This window comes from Strongylocentrotus purpuratus, unplaced genomic scaffold (genome assembly GCF_000002235.5).
Source record: "Strongylocentrotus purpuratus isolate Spur 01 unplaced genomic scaffold, Spur_5.0 spur5_scaffold_21, whole genome shotgun sequence".
In the NCBI taxonomy this organism is placed as follows: domain Eukaryota; kingdom Metazoa; phylum Echinodermata; class Echinoidea; order Camarodonta; family Strongylocentrotidae; genus Strongylocentrotus; species Strongylocentrotus purpuratus.
Window position 1 is genome coordinate 30232997 of NW_022145607.1, and position 23206 is coordinate 30256202.

The 23206-nt window shown below is 39.2% G+C and overlaps 1 protein-coding gene across 1 annotated transcript; it reads left to right on the top strand.

Moving 5' to 3' along the window:
- The first annotated feature begins 2874 nt into the window (after window positions 1–2874).
- LOC586067 (3-hydroxybutyrate dehydrogenase type 2) lies at window positions 2875–23154 on the top strand. The gene is made up of 8 exons (XM_030994470.1): window positions 2875–3098; window positions 5579–5657; window positions 6420–6516; window positions 17407–17515; window positions 18143–18203; window positions 18923–19095; window positions 21090–21182; window positions 22601–23154. The coding sequence occupies exons 1-8, from the start codon at window positions 3027–3029 to the stop codon at window positions 22652–22654; spliced, it is 738 nt and encodes a 245-aa protein (XP_030850330.1). The 5' UTR covers window positions 2875–3026; the 3' UTR covers window positions 22655–23154.
- Window positions 23155–23206: the final 52 nt, after the last annotated feature.

The following is a 23206-nucleotide window of genomic DNA, read 5'->3' on the forward strand; positions in this document are numbered from 1 at the left end:
CTAGATGATTCATACGGCCGTCGAGAGGGCGAAGTCCTAGATTGGTGCGCGTAGCTCCGATTAGGGCTTGAAGATATGCGTCTTGCATATTCAGGAGATCTGCGTCTTGCATATTCCGGAGATCTGTGTCTTGAATATTCTGGAGATCGGTGTCTTGCATATTCTGGAGATCTCTGTCTTGCATATTCTGGCGACCTATGTCTTCGGTAGTCACGGCTTGGTGACGGAGACCCACGACGTTCCATGTGTCTTCCCTCATGGGAGCGTCCTGATGGGCTGCCACCACGTTGCTGAGATCTGCTAGGCCTTTCAACTGTCTCCAACTTTAAGGACATCCTATCCAGTTTCTTTTCTAACTCGTTGAGTCTTGGCAGTAGTAGTCGTAAGACTGATGATTCTGCAGGCGTCTTGTCCTGGACCCGATCATCTACAGCTGCTACTATACCAAAATCGTGTGCTTGGTGTGCTCTTTCTACACGAAGTGCGATCTTCAAGGCCTCGTCAAAATCAAAGCCTCCGAGCTCGTGAATCTTAACTTGAAGTGGTTTGTCTACCCCAGCAACAAATCGTCGAAATCTCTCACCACCTTTTGCATTGTCATCATAAGACGGGAAAGCCTCTTCCACTATTAAGGAAGCAATGGCTGATGCAAATACCTCTAAAGGCTCACCTGGTTGGCGAGTTCGGGCAGTAATACAAGACTTGAATGTGTCAATAAACTGTGTCCGGCCGAAAACCTGAGAGAGTTTCTCTTTCATCTTCTTGAAATCCTTCTTGTCCGAAGCAGACAAGCTCTCCCACACGATGAAGGCTGATCCTGCTAGTCTTGCAGGAAGGAGGGTGGTTAAGTTGATAGAAGTGTCCGAAAACGCCTGTGCAGCAACTTCAAATCGACGTATCCATTGACGGAAGTCTTTGCCGTTCTCTCCCGTAAACACTTCTGGCAATTCCATGCGATAAGATGCCATACTGTAGGAGTTATAAGCAATCGACTCAACAGATATGATCATCAACAAGATATCAACCCAGTAAAACTTACTGAATGAGTCAATGTGAAGGAGGGGGGGGGGTGGGGTCACTCTGAGTGCAGATGAAGAAAATGCAAACTCAACAGTTGAAATATCTGTGGCGAGCGGCTATGATGGAAGGAGGGTGTATTCTGCAACTGGTTACGTTGCTACGCCAACACTATGTAGAATATGCAGGTTGATATGGCAGAATGCTGTAATGTACGGCAGCCAAAGGCAGACTATGGTATACATGCAGACTGAATGTGAAAAGTTGCTAGAAAAATACAGAACTGTATGGAGGGTGAAGAAAAAAAACCTCAGTCACCGATGAAGGATGAATGCAGGAATATTCACCAAAATACAGCTCCAGTATGAAGAAGGGTAAAGGAAATCTCACTTTCTGATGCAGGATGAATGTAGGAATTCACAAAATTACTGATGTAGGAAGAAATCAAGGCTCAAAAAGTCAAGATGAAACTTCAGTAATAATGAAGGAGGTTGAATACACACAAACACTAACTGCCTCAGCTTAAAATGAAGGGAGGTCAATCAGTGAGAAGAAGGGTGATATCATGCTCTCAAACATTCACATTCATATACAGATGGAGGGAGAATTTCACTTTGCAACTCACCACTAAAAACACTGCAGGAATTTCTACATATGAAGGAAGGCTGCAATTACAGTTTAGTGCAGAAAAACCACTGCTGGCACCAGTTGTAAAGTCCCACACAAAACAAAGTGGTCTCACATGGTTGAGGACTTGAGCTGCACTATAGATTTTTATTCCAACCACAAAATGGCTGCCAAGATGGCTGACATGCAGTCCATCAAACAATAATAACCAATCACAAGATTGAACAATAAGTAAGTAACCAATAGAAAAGCTTGTAAAAGATAGAGTGCCATGTGCCATGTGTGCTGGGTTGAATAGCTAAGAGATAAGGAAGAGTGTGTATGTGTGTGGTGCTATAGCAGGTGATGTGCATGAGGATGAATGAATAGGGACAGAACAATAGAAGCCAAGAGCTAGCAGACAGGAGAGAATGAATGTAGGTCAGGAGTGCGCTAAAGCATATCGGAGTGGAAAGCTAAATGTACAGTGTAAAATAAACAAGTAACCACTTGGGTCAGTGAAATTAAAACCTTACAATACGAAGTCGCGATTCATACGCCCCTAAAAGCAGGCTGCAGATACGAAGTTTCGTATCTAGAGAGCTTGACATTTTGTGTGTGAAAGGTTATTCGTGTAAACGTGTTTAAACTGGATGGAGCGTGCGCTTTGATTGATACGACATGACCTTCAATGCGCAATGGCACTACTGCGCATTTTACGAGCAGTATTTAATCACGAAACGATTAACGATCGCACCGAAATTACAGGTGATTGGTTTAAAGCCCTTTAAACTAATCATGTTTATACTTTAGGTCTAGACCTATAGAATTTTAGCTGTGTGTGAAAAGGCTGATAGATAGACTCTAGACTTGATCTTGATCTTGATCTTGATCTTGATCAATCATCTAGATCTAGGGTCTACCGGGGGGTCTACGCACGTAACTCACCTGCATTGGAAAAACAGCAGACTTGTTCCCAACATATCCTGAGACAACATGACTCTGGATTGAAATCACTCTATGATCAGGAAGTGCCATGTTTGGAGTTTTATACTGAGATCTTGATCTAGTAGTGCACAGACACTTACTATACAGCAGTATGAGAGTCGCAACAAACGATTATATGCTCGCATGGGACTAACTGTAGCTGTTAGAACTAGATCTACATGTACATGTGTACGTACGTAGGTACGCTGCATGACTTTCCTTATAATCACGTGATAATTCACATGCCGGTCACCTGTTCACTAGCTTACATAACAAGCGAGGCATCACACACCCGATCATATCATCCAGGCCAGGCCAGCTCGGTACCTCCCCTTAAGCCTAAGCCTAGGCATTAATTCTTACAAACTGCATGCTCATGTTCTGCTCTGGATAAATAACAGCAAGTGTAAGAAAAAATGGGTCGTTTAGCTGGAAAAGTTGCAGTTGTGACGGCAGCTGCCCAAGGCATTGGAAGAGCCACTGCTCAGGTAAATAGTTCATTTGACAGTGTTTTTGAGGTGCCGTGATATTTGTGAAGGAATTAGATTAAATGTTTAGACTAGACTAGTATTAATGAAATGGTGGTAACGTAACTAATTAATGTTATTACCTTTACCTTTGCCCGAGATTCTGGAAGAATGCTGTGTTCTCAGCAGTCGGGCTTCCAGTTCATTTTCATTTTCTTCCTATATACTTATGTTAACTAGTGGTACGGGAATTCTTTAATGACACTGAGATATAGTCGAGGGGACGTAGTCTCAGCGGAACAACCGTTTAACGGTTAATATCAGAGACAGAAACTTTTAGTCTAACTTGGTATGATATGATATCGTTCACTCACATGATCACAATCATCACATCGACCTGACTCATACACCAAGTCATTGCCATTGCCAAGTCATTGTCTGGGCTCAAGATTCGAACACTCGGCATGCTCAGGTTCAATGGGAATTAACATTGAGCCTGAGCTGAGCATGCATCGCAAAGTGTTTGAATCCTGAGCCTGGCACTAATGTCCTTTGGCAAGATACACTTTTGCCACTCTCCACCCAGGGCCCGTTGCATAATTAAACTTACCACTGATGGTAACACCATCAATCATGACCATGGCAACCATCAATCAGCAGCCAATCAAATCAAGGACAAGGTTTCCTTTGAAGTTACCATGATATAACAAAGTTACTATTATAACCGTGATCAATGCTAACTTTTATGCGACCCAGCTAGGGCCCTGTCTTTATACAAAGAGTTGCGATTGATCCAAATCAATTGCAAGTCCTCCAACCAATCGCAAGTTTGTAGTCTCTTACCTCTTATATACATAGTTGCGATTGATATCAACTCTTTAAAGACGGGGCTCGATCTGGTGTAAGTGGTACCCGGTATGTATAAGAATGCTTCATGACTAGGGTAATAATGTTTGAGCCCCAGGAATGGCGCTATACTATAGAGTACCGAAGCTGTGACATCATAACAATCCATTTTTAGAATTTTTCAATTTTTTCTTTATTTTCCGAAAGAGCATCAAAAATAATGTCCAAATGTCGAAAACCAAATGAATATATGTTGAGTATTGGTTGAGATATGACCATCTGAATAAATAAGTTTCCTATAGGAACCCAGTGTTATTTGCTCTGGTTCCTTATTGTTATGAACCAGAGCAAATATTTATAACACTGAGTCCCTATGGGAAACTTTTTTATTTAGATGGTCATATCTCAACCAATACTTAACATATTCATTTGGTTTTCAACATTTAGACATTATTTTTGATGCTCTTTCAGAAAATGAAGAAAAATTTTAGAAAAACTAAAAAAAGATTTGTGATGCCGTCACACTTCACCACTCTATATAAGAAGCTGCCATTGTTCTGAAGAAACCAAGCAAAGTGTATTTTCTATGAAATGATGATGGCCTACATGGTCGGCGATGGGGACTGAGCTGAGCCGTCAAGGTAGATACATCCAGGTAGTGCTCGTTTAAGTGTTGTCAAGGTCCGAGCTAATTTAAATTTCAGGGAGCTGAGCCTGAAGCCTACAGCAAAAAGTGTGAAAGTACAAGGACAGAAATATGAGGAATTCCTTCTTCTTTTTTTAAAATTCTCTTTCAATCGTTGAATCCAGGTAATTTTTTAATCAGCAGACTTATACTTTTTTTTATGAGTCGAGACTCGAGACAGTCAGTGTGTACTTATATTTTAGCATTTCTAAAATGATTGTGAAAATCACTTTTTTAATAATATTTCTAAATGATGATTTACATACCTCACTGCCGAAATCTTGGAACTCGCAGGCAATGCTGCCCGCGACAACAAGAAATCTAGAAATCCAGCCATCTGATTGGTCGAAATTGGAGTCGTGATTTTAGCCATCCCCGTAAAATGCCAAGACCGGTCAATAGTCGTTTGAAAAGAGCCCTAGGGCACTTTTCAAAAGACTATTGACCGGTTTTGGCATTTTACACATATGCAGTATGCGTGCAATCTCAATGGGAAGGATTTTAGCACACAAACTCGAGTGGTGCGCGATCAGACACCCTATTAAGACTAGGTCTCGATAGCGTAAACAACCTTGATTACCATGATTGGTAAGTCGCCAATGTATTCTATGACCCTTGTCGGTATGTAAAAGTTATAATGACTGCTTCAATAATCGAGGTATAGTTGTAATTTTTATAGGAAATTAAAGGAATAGATACAGCTAAAAACTGAATAATTTAAACCCTTACCAAGTGTTGTCATTTTTTAAATATGTGAAGATTGAAACATATTCAACAAAAGCCCTAATTCCTCCATTCTACCTTGCATTCTTGAATTTAAAAAAAAAACCCATCAAATTTACAAGGTGTATGAATAGTTCAGTTGTTAACTGTATTCATCCTATCGCTTATCTTTTAGTTTGTGCTTGGCGGTTTCACTGGAATATCTTTCCACTGGCAAACATATATTTTCTTTTCATAAACTTGACAGGCCCTTGCTCGAGAAGGTGCTACTGTTCATGCGACAGATATTAATCTGGAGAAGCTGAATGAACTCAAGGATACGAAAGGTAAATCAGGGTTACAATTATTGAAATGTGGCATGCGGAATGATGGTGGTTGCGCCTCGATTTCGAGGGTCTCTAGCTGCTTCTACCGTTGTGTTTTTTTCAAGTCTACTTGGTGCCTTCTGATGACTGGCAGAGACATCAACCGGTTAGGGAAGCAAAGTTTTGAGTTAGTTATTAGTATTATTATTATTGTTGTCATTATTATTATAATTACTATTGTTATCATTATTATAATTATTATCAATATTATCATCATTACTATAATTGTTGTTATTGCCATTATTAGTATTATTGTTATTATTGTTATTGATATTATTATTATCATTTGTATTATTAGTATTATCTTTATTATTATTATTATATTTTTTTTAATGAATGTTTACTCACTTTCACTTCCAGTGCTGTAGCTGTGCACAGTAATACCACAATTCATGGTGGGATGCAAACAATGTCACAATGAATAGTGAGTTAGTGACTGATGTAAAATTAACTACTAGTCGGTAGTAATAGTATCATTGTTACTATTATTATTATTATTATCATTATTATAATTGCTTTTTTTAAGGTTGTTGTTTTTGTTATGAATGTTCACTCCCTTTCACTTCCAGTGCTGCAGCTGTGCACAGTAATACCATAATTCATGGTGAGGTTACTTAGGTTCATGACATGAACATTATGACTGCCAATTATTGTCTATCCCTCTCTCTCTCTCTCTCTCTCTCTCTCTTTCTCTCTCTCTCTCTCTCTCTCTCTCCTGTGCAGGTCTCACTGTGAGCAAACTAGACGTCACAAACAAGGAGGAGGTGACAAAATTTCTGGCAGGAATTCCCAAAATTGACATTCTCTTCAACTGTGCAGGGTGAATACCTCCTCAAGCATGAATAATAAAGATCATGGGGGGTGTTTCACAAAGATCCTAAGTTGAACTTAACTCTAAGTTGGACTTAAAAGTTATGGAGAGCCGTTACCATCTTTGAAAATATTTTGTAAAAGTTATTTTAAAAGGCATAAAATGTTCATTCAAATCATTCATACCTTCTATTATCAAGGATATTTCATGTTCTTCAGGTGGAATTTATGAAAAGTCTAAAATACTTGAATTTTTGCTTTTGGAAATATTTAATTTAAAGGCTACAAATGGCTCTCCATGTAAGAATATGTATAAATATTCATTAGGAGCAGCTACACTGTAAGCGCGCACGAAAGATTGTGACGTAATAAAGAGTTTTAAGTCTCATCAGTTTTGGTTTAGACACATGAACACGATGTAGTCCCTGTCTTGTATTGTACTAGTTTAGTTGGATTTGAGTGAATCAACCCTAGGCCAACAGCTATCAAAACATGGTGGCAGCGGTGGGTAGATGTTTTTTTGCCGTTGAAATGATCTTGAGTCTGATCACTGTAGTGATAGCGGATTTTGGACATGCTTTGTGAGACAGAATTGTTGATGACCGAGAACTGAGTTTGGCGACTTCAACGCAGTGCGGTGCGGTATGTACTATAGTGCGTCGTCGTGTATATTCTGTACTACATGTGTGTGTCTTCTGTGAATCCGTATTCCGGTGCACGAGAAAGAACTTTTATGTGTCGCGTGCATGTGGACCTGGAACCACTTCGACGTCGTCGTGCGATGATGTGTGTAATCGAACTCTTGATTGGAGTTTATCGTTATTGGATCACAAGCTAGTCTAGATCGACTCTGGTCTAGATAGGACCTAGATCTACAGTGTATTTGTGGGTGTTCGTGCGGACATGGACATGGTGTAAGCACCCTCCGAGACTAGACTACAGGTGAGCCCAGCACTGCAGCAGTGAAGCAGAAAAGTAACTTCACGCGATGGGAGCATACTTGACTTTGTAGACCTACATATAACAAGTTAGACCTACATTATGAGACTGTGTTATTAACTGGAACTACTGCGCAACTATTGTAACGTCAGTCACTGAGTGAGCCTTTCTTGATGTGCAGACTTCTTTGGACTCCAGTATCACTGCCAGATCTACACTACGACGACAAGGTGTATCCAGAATCTATTCCAGATGTGTTGTCTTCACAAGGAAAAGGGACTTGATGATTGATCAATATCAGATCTAGATCTAGTCTAGAAACTGAGCTTTAACGATCGCCGATAGGTCCATATCTACCTCGGATTGAGTTGGAACTGATATTCAGGACATATAGCTTCAGTATACTTCGAAGAGATTGAACAATTAATTATAATTATATAGGCCTACGGGACTGGACAACAATCAGCTATTAATATTATAAGACTGAGCTGAATGTAAGGAGGGTCACGTGTGGAATTGTTTTGAATTTGATTATTGTTGATAAGCAATATGCCTAACCCTTGTTCTGTACTTTATAGGTTTGAGAGCTATATACTTGTAAGTTGTATGATATATTCAACCAATTGGGGATTCCATGGTACCCATCTGAGTTCTGACTAGTATTATTAGTAATAGTAATACAGATCTACATTTAGATCTAGCTAGTTTGACCATTGTCTTCTGTTAGAAGTTAGTCATGTATAGAAGTGAGATAGACTTAAAATCTGAATTGTAAGAGTTCACGAGGAGGTCTCATGATAATGTCATGTGTATTCAATAATATTGATGGTATCTAAGTTCATGACACATTAGTATTCTAGATGGCCTAGGCAGGGACGTTCTTGTCATTACTTTAGTAGATCCCTGTAATGTGACCTATTGGTGTGAAACTACATAGTCTTGGTTCAAGAGTTGTATGGACATTGTGTGTACCATACTGATTGCCAGTATTGATAGTTTTCAAGTGCATTCTTTCTGTTTATGTGCGGATTTTAAGTATTGGTCCAATGCATTATATTTGTTGTAGTAACTCTGCATGCATGGTACTTTTTGTCTAGGACAGAACCAGGTTCAGTGACATTACATGTAACAGATTGGATTGTACACATTTACAAACATGGCTGAAGCTCAACTTCCCTTTCATATTGCACCACCGCCACCCCTAAGGCATAAAGAAGATAGGGTGGAAGAGTGGAAGATGTTTAAACAAATGTATGAAAATTATGAGGTTATCACTAAGTTAAAGCAACAGGACAGTGAGTACCAAAGAGCTGTATTTCTCCATACAGTAGGTCCTGAAGGTCTAAAAATCTTCAATCTTCAATGCTATTACTTTTGAAAGAGATGGAGATGACAAGAAAGTCGATGTCATTATCCAGAAGATGAATTCTGTCATCATCGGACAAACCAATGAGATATATGAGAGATTCATATTCAACAAGCGGGACCAGAAACAAGGTGAAAGCATCGAAGCATATGTGACAGAGTTGAAACAGCTCGCTAAAACCTGTAAGTTTTGCGACTGCCTGAGGGAAAGCCTCATCAGAGATCGCATCGTGTTGGGAATTACTGATACTGCAACAAGGAAAATCCTCATCCAAAGGAAAGACTTGAAGTTGGAGACAGCTATAGACATTTGCCGTTCTTCTGAAGTCACTGCCTCCCAAATGCAGGTCATTGGAGATGATCCTTCTATCCACAGGGTAGAAAAGTCACATGAAAGAAAGCAGTGGACGAAGAGTCCAAGGCGACAGCCAGAAGGAGAGAATCTCATAAAGTGCAAGTTCTGCGGAAATACTCATAGACGCAAAAAGGAAGAGTGCCCCGCCTATGGGAAGATGTGCAAGAAATGTGGGAAAGAAAACCACTTCGCCATATGCTGTAAGAAGGGATCAAAGTACAAGAAGGAGATCCATAACGTAGAGTCTGAGGATTCAGCAGAGAACCAGACAGAGTCGGAAACGGAATCTGTGAACCACATAGAGATAGAGGTGTACGCTACAGGCACCAAACCATCTAAAGGACTGTTTGCGGAGATGTTGGTTGAGAACAGGCCAGCTAACTTCCAGATTGACTCAGGTGCGAGTGTGAATGTTATTTCAAAGAGCCTTGTCCCGAGTGCAGAAGACATAGTCAAAGAGAACATCATACTGAAGATGTACAACCGTTCTCGTCTTCAAGCAGAAGGTCGGGCTAAGGTCGTGTTGCGTAACACTAAGAACAACAAGAAGTACAGAGTCAACTTCATCGTTGTTAAGGAGAACTTAGTACCACTCCTGAGCGGTCCAGCTGCACAACAGATGAAATTCATAACTGTACATTATGAGAACTTCAACCAGGTCTGTGCTGTAAGCCCTGAAAACATCTTAGAGAGTTTCAGTGACATCTTTGACGAGCAAACTCCTGGAAAACTACCTGGCAAGGTCAAGTTGGTGACCAGGGAAGAAGTGACCCCAACACAGTGTAACGCCAAACCAGTACCAGTTGCAATGAAGCAGAGAGTCAAGGATGGACTTGCTAAATTGGTTGACCAAGACATCTTGATAAAGGTTGAGGAACCAACCCCATGGTGTAGCAGACTGGTCGTTATTGAGAAGAAAGACAAGAATGAATTGAGGTTTTGCATTGACCCAAGACCCCTCAACAAAGCCTTGCAAAGGGAAATACACAGATTGCCAGTCATGGAAGACATTCTCCCGGAGCTGTCAAAGGCTAAGATCTTTTCCAAGTTTGATTTGAGATCAGGCTACCTCCACTGTGAGCTTGATGATGAGAGTAGCTTCCTTACAACAATGAACACCCCGTTCGGGAGATATAGATGGAAAAGACTACCCTTTGGTCTGAATGCGTCAGCGGAAATATTCCAAAAGAAGCTACAACAGGCTTTGGATGGCCTTGATGGAATTGAGTGTGTTGCTGACGACATTATCCTGTTTGGTGTTGGAGACAACAGAGAGCAAGCAGAGAAGGACCACGATTGTAAGCTAGAAGCTCTGCTCCAGAGATGCAGAGATAAAGGTGCCAGGTAAAAATGTCAGAGGAAAAAATGTCAGAGGTAAAAATGTCAGAGGAAAAAATGTCAGAGGTAAAAATGTCAGAGGTAAAAATGTCAGAGGTAAAAATGTCAGAGGAAAAAATGTCAGAGGTAAAAATGTCAGAGGTAAAAATGTCAGAGGTAAAAATGTCAGAGGTAAAAATGTCAGAGGTAAAAATGTCAGAGGTAAAAATGTCAGAGGTAAAAATGTCAGAGGTAAAAATGTCAGAGGTAAAAATGTCAGAGGTACAAGCAAAACAAATGAGTGCCGTCATAATATCTCAGCACTTTTATCACTCAGAATGTCGAGACGTACAGCTACTGCATGGGCTAGTCTATTATATTCCTTTCTAAATGGATGTGTTGTATATCGTACATGTCCTGAGGATAATATAATGTGGAAAATAGATTTTGAAAATTATTTTTTTGTGGAAGCAATCAGAGAAGGTTAATCATCTAGCATAAACATGTAAGTATTGGTGTGTAGTGCAAGGTTTTGGAGTCATCAAAATGATAAAAAATTTGGCCCAGTCTTGGTAAAGTAACAAGCACTGTACACAGAAAGATATTGATATGGGACTACACAAACATATGGCATACAAATCGGGCAGGCATACAAAGATGTTACTTGTTATATCTGGGATATGAAGTCATTTGAAATAGATTTTCAGGGAATAACTTTTTTCTTTGATGTTCTATCACACTTGCATTGAACGCTCACAAATAATTTGTTTTACCTTTCCCCAGAACTCAACCTTCTCTTTAATTGATGTAACATGGGTGGCTTTCTGCTTTGTATCGGAGTAACAAAGCTGCTTATTGATTTTCTCCCAGACTATTTTATACCGCAATAGTAATCGACAATATTTTATTGCAACGCGCGCACTTCGGGAATGTGATGGTGCGGTTAGCATTGATAACATGGCTTTCTGCTTGTTTCAGAGTATCATAATACCAAGCCCTCAAGAAAGTGGAATTGTCGGAAATATGCATTTATTGAAAATTACATATAAAAGTAGACATTGCCACGCAGTTAAAATGTCCAACAATCTTCAAATATGAAGGAGAAGTAGGAGGGGGAAGGTTCAGAGATATCTGATCCTATTTTGGGGGCTGTACTGACTTTTCTTTTTATTTAATGATTACACCATGGAGCGACAACTCAGCCTATAAAACATGGCCAAACTTCTCGATTTTAGAAATCTTTTTCCCCAGAAGTTTGCGCAGTGTACCAGTACCATTTGCTTATACAAAAACATAATATACCGGTATATAAATATTGAATAAGGCAGACTAATGGGACATGGATGGTGTACTCCGAGTTTCACGCCTTGCAAGCGGTCATCAGACAACTGATAGCATTCTTCAAAGTACATGATTCCTCTACAACCAGGGCTCAAATTAATTTTTTGTCCACGGGGGCTCTTCCCCCCCCCCCCAAAAAAAAAGAGCCCCCGTGAGCCTTCTCACGGGGACTCTTTTATTACTGACGGGGGCTCTTTTTTATACAAATATCCATTGAATTGGTACCTATGATACTCCTCAATTATTTGCTATTTCATCATTATCATTTCAATCAGCATTTACCCTCTTAGTACAAATTTACAAGCTACATAGCTGTTACTGGTCTGTGTATATAATATATACGCATACAACACTGATCTTTATGATGTCTTTAACGTGACATATCTTCTTCTCCCCTTGCAAACGAGAAAGAAAACAAGGTCATTAAAAGGGATTAAGCGACAAATAATGATTGTGATTCAAATTGATGCGAATATTTGTTTGAATAGGCACTGCTATTCACCCGAATCTTCTTTGTAAAAACTACTTTTACAAATCTCAGCCATGCTTACTGAGTTGAGACGTTCCATTCAATGTAAAATACTCATTACAGAATACACTTCTCCTAATCTGAAAGTGATCTTACAACACAGTGGCAGATTTGCATGGCTGAGATTTGTAAAAGTCGTTTTTACAAAGAAGATTCTGGTGAAAAGCATTGTTTATTCAAAAAAATCCTTGCATCAATTTGAATCACAATGATTATTTGTCGCATGATCCTTTTATTAAATAACCTTGTGTTTTTTTTTTAATGATTACACCATGGAGCGACAGCTCAGCCTATAACACATGGCCAAACTTCTCGATTTTAGAAATCTTAGAAGTTTGCTCAGTGTACCAGTACCATTTGCTTATACAAAAACATAATATACCGGTATATAAATATTGAATAAGGCAGACTAATGGGACATGGATGGTGTACTCCGAGTTTCACGCCTTGCAAGCGGTCATCAGACAACTGATAGCATTCTTCAAAGTACATGATTCCTCTACAAGTCTTATTTTGAGCGTATACCAAGGTGACCCTTGGTATACGCTCAAAATAAGACTTGACTAATACAATAAGACAGCGGTGAAATAACGACTGCAGAATATCCCTCGCTGTTCTTTTTCGATAAGCCTGATATATAACCCGGGTGTAAACATAACAAACTTGTCACATGCTTTTGTTTTTATTTTATACCTCTAACATTTTTACCTCTGACATTTTAAACTCTGACATTTTTACCTCTGACATTTTTTCCACTGACATTTTTACCTCTGACATTTTAAACTCTGACATTTTTACCTCTGACATTTTTTCCTCTGACATTTTTACCTCTGACATTTCTTCCTCTGACATTTTTACCTCTGACATTTTTACCTCTGACATTTTTACCTCTGACATTTTTACCTCTGACATTTTTACCTCTGACATTTTTAACTCTGACATTTTTTCCTCTGACATTTTTACCTCTGACATTTTTACCTCTGACATTTTTACCTCTGACATTTTTACCTCTGACATTTTTACCTCTGACATTTTTTCCACTGACATTTTTACACCGAGCCGAGATAAAGGTATCAAACTCAACCAGAAGAAATCTGTGCTGAAGGCTACAAGCATTCCATTTCTAGGACACATAGTGACAGACAAGGGACTGAAGGTAGATCCTGAAAAGGTCAAAGCAATTCTAGAGATGCCCAACCCTTCTGACCCTACGGAAGTGCAACGCCTACAAGGCAGCGTCAACTACCTCGCAAGGTTTCTACCTATGCTGTCCGATATGTTTGAGCCGTTGAGACGACTAACACATAAGGATGCCGATTGGGAATGGACATCGGAGCACGAGAGGGCAATGTCAAGAGTGAAGGAATCTTTGACCAGGGCACCTGTCCTAGCATATTACTCACCAGACCTACCACTGACCATCCAGTGTGATGCAAGCAAGTCAGGGCTCGGAGCAGTACTTCTCCAGAAGGGACAACCGTTGTCCTACGTTAGCAGAGCTCTAACAGCAACTGAACAGAGGTACGCCCAGATCGAGAAAGAGGCACTTGCCATATGTTTCGCTCTCGAACGATTCCACCAATATACCTTTGGACAAAGGGTCATAGTCGAGAGTGACCATAAACCTTTACAGGCGATCGTCAAGAAACCTCTCCATAAGGCACCAAGACGCCTTCAAGGAATGTTAATGAGGATGTTGCACTACGACATCGACATCACCTGGGTAAAGGGACAGGACATGCATCTGGCTGATATGCTGTCAAGAGCTTACCTACCCACCACTGTAGGAGCCACTGAATTTGGTGAGGTGAACATCGTTGAAACCCTGAGTATGGGAGAGGAGAGGGTTAAACAACTGCAATCTCATACTAACAATGATGAGGTTCTACAGACCGTCAAGAAGGTCATCCACAAAGGTTGGCCGGAACAGAAAGCAGAAGTACCCGAAGCGGCTAAGTCATACTTCAATATCCGAGAAGAGCTAAGCGTGCAAGATGGACTAGTATTCAGGGGAGAAAGAGTAGTCATCCCCATAACCCTCCGCAAGGAAATGAAGGAAACTCTTCACACTTCTCATCTTGGAATTGAAGGGACCCTTAGAAGGGCCAGAGAAATCATCTATTGGCCTGGGATGAACGCGGATGTCAAGCAGTTTATCCAGACATGTGAAGCCTGCAGAATGTACGAGCAGCAGAACCAGAAGGAAACCCTCATGCCACACGACATCCCAGACAGGCCATGGGAGAAAGTAGGTACCGACCTGTTCGAACTTAACAAGAAACATTACCTCGTTACCGTCGACTACCTTTCCAACTTCTGGGAAATCGACAGACTGTATGACCTTGGCAGTCGGGCAGTAATCGGGAAACTGAAGAGCCACTTCGCTCGATATGGCATCCCGAGCACTGTAATCAGTGACAATGGACCACAGTACTCATCCAAAGATTTCGCGAAGTTCTCTAAAAGATGGCAGTTTGATCATCTCACAATCTCCCCAAGACACAGCCAGGCAAATGGGAAGGTAGAAGCTGCAGTGAAGGCTGCAAAGAGACTCCTCAAGAAAACATCACAGTCTAAGGGTGACGCCTACCTAGCAATGCTAGAACTCCGAAATACCCCAAACCAAGGTGTTGACAGTAGCCCAGCGCAAAGGCTTCATGGACGGAGGACGAGAACACTACTTCCCACTTCATCCAGTCTCCTGAAACCAAGAGGTGCAGAGGTTCTCAGTGAAGACAGGAAAAAGCTTAAAATGCTACAACGTAAGCAGTCGGAACGCTACAACTTACATGCCAAAGATCTGCCGACCTTAGTAGAAGGAGATATCGTACGTCTCAAGCCATACAAATCAGGAAGCACAGTTTGGCAAAGAGCAGTGGTAAATAGACGGCTTGACGAGAGGTCCTACGAGGTGGAGACCGACTCTGGATTACTCCTCAGAAGAAACAGGGTCGACCTCAAGAGAACTGAAGAACCCCCACCAAACACTGAGGAAGATCAACAGAAAACAATTTCTGAGAAGCCACAGCCACAACCACGTGCTCATGGGACTGAAAGGAAAGAGGCGTATCTACCATCTAACACTGTCATGACTAAACACCCTCAAAGTACTCAAAATCACGTGAAAGAAAACAAACCTCAGAGAACACAAAATACTCGAACAGAACAGGTAGACAAAAATGACACTCAGTCTTTCCTAAAGACCAGATCTGGTAGAGTAAGCAAGCCACCCCAAAGATTTGGTGACTATGTTGACAAGTAAGATGTCTGAAGCAAAAAAGATGATTCTGTGATTTTGTTGAAAACTAATGCAAGTTAATATACATATGTGTTGAAATTATTTGATTGACAAAGATGTCTAGCCAAAGTTTTGCGGAACATTTTAGTATGATCAAGAATTTAAGTCAAAAATATCCTGATGTTTTATTTTGCTAAGATTTCACTCCCAAGAGAGTTTGATCAGATTGAGTTTGTTAGTTTGAAAAGTGTTATGCTTACATTATGTATAATAGACAGCTGTAAATAAGTACTCTAGTGTTGTGTTAGAAAAACAAAACAAAATGAAGAAGAAAAAAAAGCATTTAATTTGTTGATATTTTAATCATAAAACTGGTTACAATTGATATACTACATAGCAAAGATTGTATTTCGAGCTATTTAATCTTATTTGTACACCAAAGTCATGTTCTAGTTCAACATTCGACTATATATTCCATGCTCTATGATTTTGATATGTTAAAGTTAAAGATTGCACTAAGACAGAAATTTCAATAACCACAATTATTTGTTTTGTGTATCCATGACAGTAATATGGTTATATCCTTTAAATAATGATGTCACTCCACATCTTTTACAAAAAAGGGAGGATGTAAGAATATGTATAAATATTCATTAGGAGCAGCTACACTGTAAGCGCGCACGAAAGATTGTGACGTAATAAAGAGTTTTAAGTCTCATCAGTTTTGGTTTAGACACATGAACACGATGTAGTCCCTGTCTTGTATTGTACTAGTTTAGTTGGATTTGAGTGAATCAACCCTAGGCCAACAGCTATCAAAACACTCCATAGCTTTTAAGTCCAACTCAGAGTTAAGTTTGACTAAGGATCTTAATGAAACACCCCCATACTTCCAAATAATGGTTGGGCCTTTGCCCGAGATGAATGATAATACTAGTAATAATAAACATGGACTTTTAAAATGAAAAATAGGCTGGGAAGTTTCACTGCAGGCTTATTAATACAGCTAAAACAATTTAGAAATCAGGAGAATTATTAATTTAAGGTATTTTAACTATTTGTTAAAACAAAATAACTTGAACTTAAAACTTGAATTTCTATATATATATTTATATCCTGCATCAAAAATTTGTTGGCTTTTGATTGGTTGAGAGCTCGTCACATGACCGGAAATATTTTAACTATTTTTAGAAAGTACTTTATGAGAGTACTATTTGGGAGTTGGAAAAAAAATGTGATTTTTTTTTTTTTTTCTTCAAATCTTTATTTAATGAAAACAAAATATTTTAAATCTTTTTAGATAAAAATTGACATTTAAAAAAAAAAAAAATTGTAAATAAAATAAATTTTTGATGCAGGATATAAAACAAATATACCATGCCTTCTATTCGAGGTACTGGTTAAAACTATGGGCCTCGGTGACTCCAAAAGTACCATTTACTTCGGGGCTGCGCCCCTCATCAAATAGTACTATTGGAGTCACCTCTTGCGCATAGTTTTAACCAGAACCTCTCAAGACAGTGTATATTTGTATACTATTCTGTTAAGGCAAATTGCGTTACTTGTAAATTAGTACTGTTCTATATATATATATATATATATATATATTCAGTTTTACATACATTTGTTATAAATAGATTAGACACACATTTTTACAGTTTTTTCCCTATAATTCTTTTGTGAAAGCAAGTAGGATATCTGCTGTATTTTATGCTGTATGTGTTTAATACAAGCTAGGACTCAGAATTATCAGGCTGATAACATTTATATTTTTAATACTTTTAATTTTCATTTCCTTTCTGGCAACTCTTTGTAGATTTGTCTTCAATGGCACAGTTCTGGACACGGAGGAAAAAGACTTTGACTTTTCTTTCAACTTGAACGTCAAATCCATGTTCTTCCTCGCAAAAGCTGTCTTGCCTAAGGTGAGTACATGGATATCAAAGGCAATTAATTATATGGAAATGGTTAAAGCGAGTTAGTTCAGCCTTCAGAAGTGCTTTTTAACACTGAAATAATGTTATCATTATTATTCCACAATTAACACATGATCCAACGTGCAAACTCGACACACTTTTACTTTTACCCATTCAAGTATTCAACCCTCCGGAAATCATTCATAAACGATGCAAATACAATGAGAAACTTTTTCTCTTTTTTTTCTTTTTTTTTTTAGTTTTATTTAATCAAAAATAATTTCACAATATTTACAGGTCATCAATAATGATTGGTACATAACAAAAAAAAAGATGCATATAAAAAATAAAAAATAAAAAGTGACAAGAAATACAAGATATATTTATATCAATAAACATAATATAATGCGTGATATGAAGCCACAGAGAGAAACAAAAATAGAAGACTGTTTATTATAACGGGAGTCCCCCTAGCTGCCAAGACCAAAAACTTCCTGTCAAGGGCCACCGAAGCCTGGACACACTCCACCAAACCACACGATCTGAAACTTGACCTACCCCTGGCAGTGATGGCAATGTTACAGATTTATCCATTTAATACTATTTAATCCATGATCGTCTTTTTATTCTCCCCAGATGTTGGAACAGAATAGTGGCAGTATTATCAACATGTCTTCTGTGGCATCAAGTATAAAAGGTACCTCGTTAAAATGATGGCCAAAAAATGGAGGTCAACTAAACCTCAATACTTTCATCAGAAAACTGTAATTGAATCAAAATGATATATATCTGTAGAGGAATAAGAAGCAACTTACTTATTTAGTAGGACAAATGTTTCTGAGAGAAAAATTATCTTTGTGTAATGCAGAGTTTTGGGAAATTTCGAAAATTGGATTGATAGTAATTCTTTACAATTTTGATATATTTGGATGCCTCTGTGGGTGTACATGTATTATAAGCACAAGAAATTTTAGCCCCTAAAACACTTCTGCTTTCGAGAACTTGAACGATAAAAAATTTACCAGTGCTCCCGGTAATTTCAAATATTTCAAATAGCGCGTAAGGCCATTCCATGGTAGCTGCGACCATGAAAATCTCAGAATATGCAGTTCTGATATAAAATTTCCAAACGGTAGTAGCAAATCGGTCCGTCGTAGTCAAGAAACATTGTTTAAGAGCTAAAGTAATATCAGTCTTGAGAGGGCGCTATACAACATAAAGAGTTTACTATCTACGATTTCATCACTTTAGACTCGATTTCAACCGCGACAACGGTCATTGAATATTGTAAAATCGCATATGCTTCCAATGTGTTCATTTGAACCTAATTGATGACCCCATACCAAAAATTGGTAATACCTTTAAGTCCAACTTAGAGTTAAGTTTGACGTAGGATCTTTGTGAAACACCCCCCAGGTCCTCCCAACAGGTGCTTGTATTCAACAACCAAGGCAGCGGTGATAGGTTTCACCAAGGCAGTGGCTGGAGACTTTGTCTCCAAGGGGATCCGATGTAACGCCATCTGTCCCGGGACCATAGATACACCCTCCCTTCATCAGAGAATGGAAGCTACGGGGGATAAGGAGCAGGTATTGTGATCAAATCAAATCAAATCAAATCAAATCAAGATACAATTCGTCCCTATTTTCACGAAGTGACGGTAGTAAATGAAAATCGCATACACTTTGCGTTACGATTTTCCTCACTACCGTCACTTCGTGAAAACAGGGACGAATTATGCCTGTCAGAGTCTAGTAAAAATGCATGAAAATTTATTAGCATATGTCACAACAACAGTAATGACAGGTGATATTCTAATTTTATCTTTAACTTTTTGTCTCGTATCCGGACACCTTCCCCTGGAAAACCACCCCCAGTCAACTACCCCCTAGGACAACTACATCCTAGGGCAACCACCCTCAAGGATGACTACCCCCGCGACAACTATCCCCTGGACAACTACCCCCCAGACAACCACCCCCTGGGATAGTTTTCCGGGGGGTAGTTGTCCTAAGGGGTAATTGTACATACATACATACATACATATTGGTATTTATTGAGCGCCTTTACATGAACATGCTCAAGGCGCTTTACATTTTAAAATACAAACATAATAGTTATATACTCTCCAAGTGCATTACACTCTAAAAAAAATGACAATTACAAAGAAAACAAATGAGTTTTTAAATGTTTCTTAAATAATGCGACTGAGGTGCAAGAATGAATGCTTAAAGGGAGACTATTCCAAATAGTGGGACCAGAAAAAATTATATTTTGTTGACCCTTCTTTGAATTGATGCGGGGGATTTGCAGAAGAAGGGGGTCTGACCTTGAACGTAATGGATATCTTGATTGCTGGATGGGACAAAACAGACTAGAAATATAGGATGGGATAAGGTTATACATGGATTTATAAACAAATAGTGAAACTTTATACATTATTCTTTTATGAACAGGTAACCAGTGTAGTTGTTTTAACAAGGGAGACACATGATCATATTTTCTTGCATTTGAAATAATACGGGCTGCACGATTCTGGATTTGTTGAAGTCTATCGATATCAGAAACATTTAATTGCCTTAGGGGGTAGTTTACTGGGGGGTAGTTGTCCTAGAGGGTGGTTGCCCTAGGCGGTAGTTGTCCTAGGAGGTAGTTGTCCGAGGGGGTAGTTGTCCTAGAGGGTGGTTGCCCTATAGGGGGTAGTTGATTGGTGGTGGTTATCCGGGGGGTGGGTCGATGTCCAGGGGGTAGGTGTCCTAGAATCCTTTCGTCTATGTATGATGTTCTACAAAAAATATGAAGTCCGGCTGTTTGATCAGCATGAACATTTGAAATATTAAAGATGACAACCCCTTCCCCCTCGCCCCTTCCCCCTCCCTCCCTCGCCTCTTCCCCCTCCCTCCCTCGCCTTGAAAAACCATGGCAGCTTACTATGGGCATATGTGAACAAGACTTTAGGGATATGTTTTCTGCTACGAGGAGTAGACAGTGAAATGAAGTATTGTAATCGATTAAGAGTCACTTAAGTTTGTGTTCTATATGTCTGTTAGGGACTTTTAGATTTGCGTGGACTGATACGTGTGACGTCCATTCAAGGCAGTGCATTAAAAGGACGTCGATCGTAGCAATCCCCATTGTCTTTGTGGGAATCCAAAAGTCCCTAATGGCAGTGGCATGACGACTCTTCTAGTTGTTGAGATAGTACCCAATTTGTAATATTGATAATCTCTCCCTTCTCCTCCCGCTCCCTCTCCGTCTATCTCTCCTACCCTCTTTTTCTCTTTCTTACATGCTCTCTCCCACCCTCTCTATCTCTACATCTCTCTATCTCACACAAACACACCCACGCTTCTCTGTCCTCTTCTCTTTACTCTATATCTCCCAACCTCTCTCTTGCTTGCTCTCATCCTCTCTTTCACTCCCTTTCTCCCTCCCAACTCTTTTTATGTTTCTCTTCTGTCGCTCTTCTGTCCCTCCCTCTCTCTCTCCCTCTCTTTCTTTCTCTCCATCTCCCCACTCTCTCTCCATCTCTCTCTTTGTATTTCTCCAACTCTCTCTTTCTCTTTCCATCTGTCTCATCTAGGCCATGAAGTCATTCCTTGCCCGTCAGCCCTCGGGTAGACTTGGTACTCCTGAGGAAGTCGCCAATACAGTAGTCTTTCTCGCATCTGATGAGGTAAACATGCTTGATCTCTTCCTTTAACCACAAAGTCACAAAGTCACAATATTTGGGGAATATTCATTGATGGGTATTAAAAATCCAGGAGTTAAAACCACGCTATGCTTATATCATATTTTTCTTTTGCTGCTCTGCTCTGTTATATTTTATTTATTTATTTATTTATTTTTTTTTAGGGGGGGGGGGGGTGGGTGGACAATGTTTACATTTTCAAAGACATACGGCTGCATATGAGAATAGGCCCGTTTACAAGCGTTTCCAAATGTATGGATGTTTCTTTCCTGGGGACCGAATAAGGAGGCAGTATTCCATTAACCAGTTATCAATGAGTTAACTACAATACTTGGAATCCAGGCTGCATACATTATCTGTTGCTTTGTCGGGCAAGCCCTTGGGTTGACAAGAACAACCTTTCTTCTTCTAAAAGTATGCGTACAATTTGGATATATTAGTAAACAGGTCTTCGGCCTGAAGTACTCATCTTGCCTTTTTTTAGTAAAAAGCTTTTTATATTCAATTATTTGATACATTATTGAAACTAGGCTTATATAGAGATTGTTGAAGCTTTTTATATTCAATTATTTGATACGTTATTGAAACTACATGTAGGCTTACATGTAGATCTATATACAGATCGTTGGATGGAATATTAATTGTGACTATTTGTGGATGTTATATTGTCGTCTTTGATGTAGTCCAGTAAAATCACTGATCTTTGCTCATGTATGTATCTCTTATCCCTGCAGTCTAGTGTACATGTAACTCCTTATATGTCTACATTTGTCTGTTTTGGGGCTTTCAATAAAAACATACTACAAAAAAAAACACTGCTTATCTGCCACCAAAATCATCTCCCTATGCCACCCTATTTTATTCATCATGGCCTAGGTATAACAAAGGGCTTCAAGATTGTTTTCCAGCTAGTGCAGAAATGGGAAATTCTGCAAAGCCATAGAGTACCTAAGCTGTGACGTCATACAAATCTATTTTTAGAATTTCTCAATTTTTTTCTTCATTTTGAATGAATAGATTTCCTATAGGAACTCAGTGTTATATGCTCTGGCTCATTTATTCAGATGGTCATATCTCAGCCGACACTTAACATATTCAATTGGTTTTCGACATTTGGACATTAATTTGATGCTCTTTCGGAAAATGAAGAAAAAATGAAGAAATTCTGAAAATGGATTTGATGACGTCACACTTCACCATTCTATTGTGTTTGCCACAGCAATCCTTCTGTAAGCTGGTCCCAACTGTTTTGTGCAAACCTGCATGTGTGGTGAACCAGTGACCGTGGAGAGAGTCGAAGAAAGCGACCAGAATTATAATCACTTGTTTATGCATGTTAGATATTATTTGATGTGCATTTCCTAATCTTAATCCTAATCCTAATCCTTGATTGATCCCTACAGTCCAGCTTCATCACCGGGTCCGAAATCAAAGTAGACGGAGGATGGGCCAATTAAACCTGAAGATGGCCTGTGAAGAAGACCAGGACTTGCAGGGCCGGTATTCAATTCATTACTTGGCATATTAAAGTAAGAAATTTACTAAGTAAATGTCTAAGCTAAGAAATTAACTTAACTCGTATTCAAATCGCATTTTAAAGTGTGTGAATCTAGACAATCTTTGCTTTAATAATAATAATGGCCTGTGAAGAAGACCAAGACTTGCAGGGCCGGTATTCAATTCAATACTTGGCATAAGTAAGAAATTTACTAAGTAAATGTCTAAGCTAAGAAATTAACTTAACTCGTATTCAAATCGCATTTTAAAGTGTGTGAATCTAGACAATCTTTGCTTTAATAATAATAATGGCCTGTGAAGAAGACCAAGACTTGCAGGGCCGGTATTCAATTCAATACTTGGCATAAGTAAGAAATTTACTAAGTAAATGTCTAAGCTAAGAAATTAACTTAACTCGTATTCAAATCGCATTTTAAAGTGTGTGAATCTAGTGTGTGAATCTAGCTAAGAAATTAACTTAACTCGTATTCAAATCGCATTTTAAAGTGTGT

Excerpts from the sequence above, each read along its gene's own strand:
- LOC586067 (XM_030994470.1), top strand. The coding sequence starts at position 3,027 with ATGGGTCGTTTAGCTGGAAAAGTTGCAGTTGTGACGGCAGCTGCCCAA. Across the intron at positions 18,204-18,922 it reads TGTGGCATCAAGTATAAAAG|GTCCTCCCAACAGGTGCTTG; the intron begins GTACCTCGTTAA and ends AACACCCCCCAG. Across the intron at positions 21,183-22,600 it reads TCTTTCTCGCATCTGATGAG|TCCAGCTTCATCACCGGGTC; the intron begins GTAAACATGCTT and ends TGATCCCTACAG.